The 10039-nt window shown below is 42.9% G+C and overlaps 1 protein-coding gene across 1 annotated transcript; it reads right to left on the bottom strand.

Moving 5' to 3' along the window:
• Positions 1-1220: 1220 nt before the first annotated feature.
• Positions 1221-4259, bottom strand: LOC133106107 (photoreceptor outer segment membrane glycoprotein 2-like). The gene is made up of 3 exons (XM_061216006.1): positions 3679-4259; positions 2686-2932; positions 1221-1487 (listed from the first exon to the last, which is right to left on the bottom strand). Exons 1-3 carry the CDS (start codon positions 4257-4259, stop codon positions 1221-1223), a joined length of 1095 nt encoding a protein of 364 aa, XP_061071990.1.
• Between the last annotated feature and the right edge of the window lie 5780 nt (positions 4260-10039).

Below are 10039 nucleotides of genomic sequence, written 5' to 3' on the forward strand. Positions count from 1 at the left end.
GAGAATATATTTCCTAAAAATGTTTACAACACCACATGTAAATGTAGTGGATCTCATGGCCACATAACCTGCTTTCTTTCCTTGGTAACGAGGCAAGAATCATGGAAGGCTTGAAAGAGAATATTTTTGTAATGGAACTGTTCTTCAGATGAATGCTGCATCTTGCTGTCAATGTCATGGTCTGCTTTTACTTGTTATGATAGTGGTGTTGGAGTCTAGTCTTCATAGAGACAGATTGTTTATTGGAATGGATCATTTAAAACCAGTTACTGTATGTGTATTTTCTGTAAGGATGCCCAAAAGGCTGAGGCACAAGAGAAGGTTTTATGATTTTATGTTCCATTCTCCTCTGGAAATTGTCTGGTTTTAAATCTCAAGATTTGTGCATTTGAACTGCCGTTTAAGAATCTTATTTGTTCAAGTAAACATCACACTGATAAACATGATTAAAATTCAAAATAAATTATCACAAGTCCTATAACCAGCTGTGGCATCCAAAATCATGACTATTACCCTAGAAAAAGCAGTGGTGGTGCTTGTCTGCTGTAAAGCATGACACTCATGAATCTATTAAATTGGCTAATCCATCCTTCCTGGTGACATTTTGCTACATTTTACCATTTCATTATTATCATCATTAGACACATCAGTGTCCCTCTGACTTAAATGTTTTAATATTAAGATCTTAATATTAGTAACTCATTTAGGAATTATAAAATGCAGAAGGCCGTATAAGGAGTTAAGTATGGCAGTTCTTCATGCCCATTGTAAGTCTGGCTGGTTGGTACAGGCTTAACATTGACATTTTAAATGTCTGTAAGTAGGCCACTATGCCATCTGGATCTTTTGTTTCCGCACTGAGTGGGCTGATTGTATGTTCTGTCCATTCAGTCACTCTGTTTTGTTTTGTTTTGTTTTGTTTTGCTTAGTTTTTTTGGGTAGCTTGTTTTTTAGGTTTTAATTTCCAAAGTTTCTGAAAGAAAACCCTTTCAAAAGAAATGCATCTCAAACAATAAACACTGAAAAAGGTTTTTCCTAGTTACTGCATCATTCAACTTCAAGTCAAATGTAATCACAAGTCATTGCTTGTTATGTGCCATCCCTGATGTCCAGCTTCCACAAGTAGCCAGGTATCGAGTCTATCGTCCAGTTGGAAAGAAAGCCTGTGGGCTACCATGTCCTGTTGTCCCACAGTTTTGTGCATTCTGGGAGGGATAGGGTTAGTTGGCCAGTGGGATTTCTTTGGGCGGGACATTGTCTGGGCCGTAGTGGGCGGTTAAGGGGACGTCGATGTTGGGGTCTCCGTTGTTAGCGGTGTCGATCTGATTGCACTTGCCCAGGTTCTTGATGATGTTGAAGTTGGAGCGGGCCGTCTCCACCAAGCCGTTCTCCAGCAGCCAGCCGTCGCACTCGCAGTCCGGGTCTCCCTGCCGCAGGACGTTCTCCATGGCGGTCTGGAGGTAGCGCACCCCCGTCAGCACGGAGATCTGCAGAGGGACAGGAAGGCAGGGGGCTGAATGAACACCCGGGGCTGTTGATCCATTGGCGACAGACACGGCCTGTTTGCCATGTGTACTGCACTTAATGTTCATGGCTGTACCACTGATTCTTTGTGAGTTGTATCTTATCCAATCTGTAGTTTGTTCTAATGACCTCGATATGCATTTTCTTGTATGTCACTTTGGATGAATAAAAAGTAATGTAATGACAGCTCATGCAAACCAGGGGAATAATCCCAAGCAAATACTACAAATGAACAAGATTTCCTGACCATGTGGTACTCTTCATTGAATAAACATTTCAGAGCACTTGATATTTGTACATTTGGTTTGGGATTTATTCATTTGTGATTTTTCTTTCTACAGAAATGAAAGAAGCTATTCTGTCAGAGCTGTATTTGCAGTGTGGTTGGTGTGCATTGGGGATTGCACAGAGCTGTTATGGTGCTTTTCCAAGGGGAGTGGTTGTGTGTGACCCTTTCGCGGATGAGGTCAATATCCAGGGTCAAAGCTGAGCATGGATAACCAGGTCTAGTGTCACAACAGAGATTTACAGTGGGATTAGGGTACACACAAAGTGAATGAACTGTGCTTTTAATCACGCTGAGTAGAGTAGGCAAAAAAGGAGTAAAAGCCACTCTGTGCTACTATCTGTACTGACAGTTGGCTTGCGACAGTGATGATAACTTATATGAACATAATATGATTAATGATTAACAGAGATTAATTGAGTATGAAGAGGTGTAATTGGAAAGAGCCCCAGTGTTTGTTTCTGATATGTCACTTCTGAATGTGATTGAAGCTGGTAGGACCAAAATGTATGTGCTTTTCCTGGAATGATGTACTATGCAATTTAAATGATGTGAAGCAAAGTAATTCCATGTTAAACTGTCACAGTTAAACTGAAATGGCTGTAATGGCTCACTAATGATGTGCTGCTGAGGAATGGAGGTAACACAGAGATCGACAGAGCTTCCAATGTGTGCATATGGTCTTCCTCCCTGGTGTAAAATCCAGCTATGACCAGCTTGAAATACCAGCTACTAGCTGTTTCAAAACATAGCTTGAGCTGGTCAAACCATGTTGAGTATGGAGCTAGTCTAACTGTTTTTCTCACCTCTGATTCAGAAAGAATTAAAACGTGTGTTATAATAGTACTTGTCTGATAGCTGGCATCAATGCCCACCTCAAAGAGCCAGATGATGAGCACCGTCAACCCGATGGACTGCATGATCTGGGTGTAATACTCCAGCAGGGACTCCCTACAGCCCTTCCTCCACAGGTTCAGCTCCTCGGTCTGGTAGTCGTAGTTGAAGTGGGCCGAGTTGTTTGTGATCTGCTGCTGGATGCAGGGTCGGGGGGAGTAGACGTTACAGCAGCTGAATGGGACCCCATCCATCAGGTACTTCCCCTCTACGTTACTCCTCAGTCGACTGTGAAGGTGAGGAGTAGTTAGAAGTGAATTCAAGTATTCAGTATCTTTGAATTGGCTTCCCCTATTCTTATAGGCCCTGTCCATTATAAGCTAAATGTCAAAAGGGATCTTAGATCAGCACTCCAACTTTATGACTTTATGAATCGTGAAAAAATATGGACAGTAGACAAAATTATGGGCTCTAGCTTTCTGGACACCCAGTAATATGCATGTACAACTTGCTCTATCAAACAGTATTCAGTGTACTGAAATAGTATTGGTATGCTTAAAGACATTTAACAGAGTGGCATAGCTACAATACAGGCACCTACACTTCCTTTCAAAAGTTTGGGGTCACCTTGTCTTTTTCAGCTTTTTCTGATTTAATATTTTATTTTCTCTGTTTGTAATCAAACAATTAATATGTGGTCAAAGCATACGTGGCAAGCAAAATGATACAAAATATTAATGGACACATGAAAAATTAGCTGCATAACTTTAACACCAATTGAAGGACCTGGTAACATACAAAATCCAAGCCTAATATGTTTAATCTGAAGCGAATTGAATGCTAATGTATTTATGCACCAGTTTATACACCAATACATTCGATTAAATAAATAGTTGTATTTTTGCCTAACATTAACATTTACAACAACTTTAGTTGCAAAAGCACAATATTAAATTGAACTGAATTGATAACACAAGTCGACATGAAGCTCAAGAACCACAGGGATTGTGGGTACTGCAATCCATGGTACTTACTCCACCACCTCCTTGCTGGACATGTCCAGGTAGCGGTTGCTGATCCATTGGATATGAAACCAGTCCTTGAAGCCTCCATTTCCACAGCACTGGAACTGGATCTGGAGCATGTCCAAGGTACGCTTGAGGAAGCAGCGGCCTGGCATGTCCGTGTCCTTGTAGTAGCGCATGGCGTCGCGTAGCCCCAGGTTCAGGGACTCTTCCAGCTCGTTGCGCATCGTGTAACACATTAGCGCCCCCACCAGGATGCAGAAGGTGAAGAAGAAGGTGCAGATGATGTAAGGCAGCATCAGCAGTTTCCAGCGCAGAAACTTGGTGGTGTCCACACAGTCATAACAGATTTTGCCACCCAGGAAGTTAATGCCACAGGCAATGAGCCCGACGGCGATCAGCATGTTGGGTACAGAGTGTATATCCCGGTCGGACATCACCTCCCGTTGCTTATTGATCTCCACCTTCAGAAAGAGGCCCAGGCTGAACAAGATGATGCCCGTCACCACAGAAACCCAGTTCAGGACCCATAGCACCTGAGCCAGCTTGTCCCTCTTGTTCCTAGTGAATTTCACTTTAAGGACAGCCATCTTGAATTTGTTTTATGCTGTGATCCCAGTGCTGGAGCAAGCAGGGAGGATTGTGGGATAGGGTTATACTCAGCTAGGGGAAGGGAGGGGCAGGGAAGAAGATGGGAGCTTTCTTGTGGAGGCCTTCATAAGCAGCTTATGAGAGGTATTTTTAAGCACTTGGACTATGCTTGCTGTGGTATGCAATCATTGTTCTGAGGAACAGAAAAGCAACAAGCAACATAAAGATGGTGTAAATATCTTTGCTTGCCCAAAACACTGCAATTTCCAAGCATTTATGATGCTGAACAGTAACTGTTGCTATCAATCACAGATTAAACAATATTGTAATTTGATTTCCATGTTACATAACACATCTTATTGTGTATCTGCAAACACCTTGGAATATTCAGATTTTGTTCATTATACTGTAGATATTAAAAGGACAATATATTGCTGCTTTTATAAAATATTCAATCAAATTATTTCCACAAGTTTGGCCGGGCATTCTTATAATTCTCCTCTGAATTTTGCTTTTCTTTGAATAAGTTCACCAAAGTTTAAGAGGCGAATAAAGGAAACCCAAGAAAACATGTCCGAATACAGTATTAACTGACTACCGTAACTGACGACTACCCGCCAAGAACAAAATGAATAGATCTTACCTTCTCTTTGGACCGTTTACATTGTTCATGAGGTCTTAGGCAGTCCTTTATTGGTGTGTTTGTTTAACCTGATTTCTCATGAACATCGTTAGCATGAGCAGGTAGCGCCGAGTAGGCGTACTCCTGCTGTAAGAGAGAAGGATGGAGCCAGCGGCCGTATCAAAGTGACTTCCATTCCCTGTCTCTGACCCTCTGCATAATCCCCTTTAATCATTTATCAGCCCTGTAGGATTTAAAGAAACGCCTTCTGCCACCTGTGCAAATCTGTTCATAGAGCTGACACAGTAGTGGATAGTCTGTCAGTCTGTTCGCAGTCATGCTAGTAGAACTATTTCTATCCTGTTTGTGCCTTACTTCTAAATGGAAGCTAGTGTTGGCACTACCTTGGGGATTACTGTGTTGATTGGATGAATATTGGCAATGCACTAGATGTGACCGTGCATCCAAATGCGCTTTTGGTAGATGACCTCAGATACACCTCTGCCGAGAGCACTGTTTCACAAGGGATATGTACTTCAGACCTCATTGCTGCCACCCAGTGCTGGTTTGAAGCATTGTAAGAGTCGATAGATAATCACCCTCTCTCTGAGGTTCTCTTGTTTGGGTATCTACACAAAGGAGAAGTCTCATTCAGCTTGTAAATTTCTGACACGTCTGGGCTGCTAGTACTGTGCTGTACAATCAATGGTCTTAGCATCTGTACAATCAATGGTCTTAGCATGGACATAGACACGGCACCCCATTGCGACTATAGAAAGCGATATACAGTACTTAACGTCAATAGATAGGAGGCTTAATGATGTCAACCGCTCAAGCTTATATCTCTCGCCTGAGCCAGCAAATTAATTCCCTGATGATCACATTTGTTTGTTAAAAACCCAGAGCCTTCTTGCATTAACTGCATGGGCTTGCTGCGTGATTACACCTCCTTATAACTTTTTCCAGGTAGCCGATTCCCTTGAGTTCTTCTTATCCCAGCGTTTTGGCAGGAGCATCTGAATTCTGTGAGGCTGTCATGCAGTGGGTGCCTCCAAGAGGCTGAGATTACTGGATTACTGGACCCAAAAGAGCTTGTGTAAGGGGAAAGCACACTACCTGTACGTATGCTCAAGGGAAAAGGTCCATGGACTGATCCCCAGGACTGGAAGACGGTGCAGAGCATTGTGTACAGCCTGGGCCAGAATAGGTCACCTTTCAAAACCAACAGGTACTGTACAAATGTCCTCTGTCTGAGTGGACAGGCATTTCAGGTCAGTCTGTTCCCTGATTCAGCTTTGGTTGAAAACACCCATATTTGTTAATCACTGTTGAGCTGTGGACCTTCAGGTTGAACAGATATCGAATATTGAGTATTACAAAGCGGTATGGCCTCTATCCATGGCTTTCGCAGGTATTTTCTGGCAGGTATGGTCTGAAGCCTTATGCTAAATTTCCTTCCAGCCTTTAGCTGCAGTTGTAATTACTCTTTGTATACTGTAGTTTCATTATGTATAATATGAGTGAAATGTCTTGAAAGGTACACTTCCTCCTGACTCACTGTGATTTTATTCTAATTAACGATGCTTAGAATAATTATAGACTATGAAACAACCGCACAAGTCGGCATGAAATCCTTATATTGCCATTGGGAATCTGAAGCCCTGGCATGTCCCCACTATAGGACACAACTACTGTAATTATTAATTTATCTCAAAGACACTAGAAACCCTGGAATGGAAATAAAGGATTTTGCATACCTGAGTAAGGCTTGGTGGTGAAGGGTTTATAATCAAGGTTTTATTCCAACTGCTATATGCTATTGGACAGAACTTCTCATCTGGCAATTTTTAAGGCGATTACCGCTAATTATGAACATGCATCTGGGAAGAACAAGGTCTCTGTGTGAGTGCTGGGACCAGGAAATCTCCCAACCCAATAACCGCAGAATGTAGCCCACACAGGGGAATACATTTTAAGTGGCTTAAATTAGTTTAAGTTAAGCTACTGCAGAAATGCAATTTATCTGTCTCCAAACAAGACCTGAGAGCATGGTCTGTAATGATTGCTCTTCCAGATGTTTCCATCGATGGAGATGATGTCACTCCCCGAGGATATGTCGAGCAGCAGCAGCTGTTGCAGCTGCAGCCCAGACCTGGTCACCATGGAAACATTTTCAAAAGGTTAACATCCAGACAGCACTGATTCTTTGATGTTGTTTGCTGTTAGATTTCTAGTGCTGATACTTTCCCTTCTTTAGCCATCACAGTGTATGGCACCAAGACGGCTTTAGATGTGGAGAGTTGCTGGGCCCAGGCTCTGGCCAATAACAATATGACGGCAATCAGTAACTGGATTCAAGCAGACACGGCTAAAAGTAAGAGCACGGCTCAGTCCATGTATAAAGAGAACTTACAGTAGACTCTATACAGTAGAATATGTATATTTTATTTCTAGGTTCCAGTCCACTGTTATTGTTGGATATAGGTGATGCAGGTGTGGATGACAGTCTGGCCAATTTTGGTGCCTGGATTCAGAAAATGGCTGATGTCAACAAGAAAGACTTAACCACACTCTGTAAGTAGCAGAATCAATAAACAAAAGCAAAGCCCATGAAAAAATTTAGCTTCTCCCGGCGTAACGTCAGGACCTGTGATAATATGACCACAAAAATAATATGTCTTAATAATATCTTCATCTTATATAAACACATTTTAATCTTATAAAAACATTGCTGTGCAGTAATGAAAAGCAGGAGGTTAATCTGAAAAGTGTATCATCAGCTAGAACCGTACATATTCAACTATGATCAGTCAACACTGAGCTCCATGGCATGTTCTGCAGCTCTCGTTATCTGTCTGGCTGCAGGCTTCAGCTGCTGCAGGGGCCTGTGGATGTACCTGGACCAGCAGTCTTTCACCCAGATCCATCTGCTCCTGCAGAGGCTGAGGAACCTACTGTCGTTCACCAGGTGGACAAGAGGCCAGGTTAGAGCCACCCACTGCTGGCCAGGTAACCCAGCCACACTGCAAATAACACCTTCCAACCACGATGTCTGATTCAAACATGTCTACTGAAGGATGTCTCATTTCCTTTTTCGGTTCTGGCAACGCTGGTGTGACACTTTGGCCTCCATGGGCTCCAGGGATGGAAGGGGGGCATTGGGACGAGGAGTGCCGGGCCCTGGAGCAGCACATTTGGCTGGGCCGCCTGGTGCAGTGGTGGGGCACTACAGGACTTCTGCCCAAGTCTCCTGGTAGGGTGACTGTCCTTTCTCACAGCCATCCAATAAACATTACTGCTGGGCCATTGTTACAAATGAAGCTCTTTCATAGGAGCATATACTATATATTCATATATGTGTGTGTCAGTGTACACATGCATTCATGCTTCCTGAACTGGGATTTGAATCCTCACTGAATAAAACGATTTGCTGAGCTTCTCACCTCCGTTAGGGGGTGTTAAAATTTTTGCTCAATTACTAACTGTTCTTTTGTTTTGTTGGGGATTTTGGAGCAGATCTAATACCATGAATCAGATAATAATTTCAAAGGCTATATTAATTGGGGATTACTGAAAAGAAGTTGCCATTAGCCTAATCATTTCCCATCAAATAGAATTCTCAGCAGACTCATTAAACACATATGATGAAAGGATGAAAGAAAGGCAATTAGCGTGAACATTTATGCTCTCTCTCTCTCTCTCTCTCTCTCTCTCTCTCTCTCTATCTCTCTCAGACTCTCATGAAATGAAACGCATCTCTCAGATGTGGCGGGAGATGGATCAGAACCACAGGCGGGCTTGCCAGGGGTCGTCAGGGTAATCCATAGGTTTGACCTATTTGTTCTTCAAACAGCGGTGTGATGAAGGTTGTTCAGAGGGGGTGACGCTTTATGTCTCTGGTTTCCATTAAGAGGGGAGGAGGAGGGGAGCTCATTGATCCGGGGTATGGTGTCTACAGTGAGCGAACGGCACGGGGCCACGTGGTCACCTGGTGACACCCCACAGCAGTGTTACCCCCCGCCCTCTCTCCAGGCTCTTCTGGAGCTTGTGCTGGTGCCAGGGACAGACACGGTGTCCATACAGGCCATTGTATCCTTTGGCTCAGGTGTCCCTCGGAGCTGGATAGCATGTCACCAATACACTAGCGGTTGTCTTCTGTAACATTTTTTAAATTTCTTTATAGCCACCTGTTAGAATATTATGATTTTCTTCCATTTAGCAGCAGTTTACTGGTTAAAAGTGTACTGTTAAAGTATATATTTTAGTGTGTAAGTAAAGAATATTCATGCACTGCAAAAAACCCTGTGTTAAGGTTTTTTTTTACAAGGTTTAAAATCTTTTTTTTTCTCAAGTGAAAAATATTAGCTTGTTTGAAGTTACTGTTTGCTTGCATTTCTCGTTGGCAATGTGTTTATCTTTTTTTTTTGCAAAAAAGTAATAGAAATGCAATTTTAAGTCTAAATATAAGACTTCTTTTTTGTTGTATGTGTAAAGGGAGCCTCTCTTTAACTCCACTGCAGCTCATGTACTTTGTTCTGGATGTTACCAACTTCCTCCAGTGCAGGGATGACCTTCTGAGGTCATTCTCTCGGGCCTTCTCCATCCCACCGGCCTTCTGTCAGCAGATCAAAGGCCTCTGGCTGCTTGACCACGGCCTGGTGCCTGTATGTGTCTCTCACTTCAGTGTCATGAAGTCTCTCACTTCGGTGTCTCTCTACCACAGTACACTGCGTGCTATGCCTGCTCGTGTGCTGTGTATCTTGACCAGAGGGATTGTTTGTGATCATTTTTCCTCCACTCACTTTGCAGCAGTCAATGGATTTGCTGCTCAGCCCCAGATCCAGACATCCCTGGCTCTCTTCACAACACCAACCTATTATTGAAGCTTTGCTGCGGAGAGGAGAGGCCCAAACTGCTCTCAGATACCTCTGCTGGAACAAGCCTGCCATTGAAAACAAGCAGGACATCAAGCTCCACGTTGATGTCTTCCTGCAAAACAGGTACAGTACAGCTGCACGTGGCCCTTTACTGTAAGTCCCATAGAATATTACCACTTCAGGCATGAGTGACTTATCTGTCTTCTGCAATCTTAACAAGACAATTTTAACTAATAAGCCAATCATTGCCAATGAGGTCAGACAGTTTGATAGGCTAAGA

Source organism: Conger conger, chromosome 1, assembly GCF_963514075.1.
Source record: "Conger conger chromosome 1, fConCon1.1, whole genome shotgun sequence".
NCBI classification, from domain to species: Eukaryota; Metazoa; Chordata; class Actinopteri; order Anguilliformes; family Congridae; genus Conger; species Conger conger.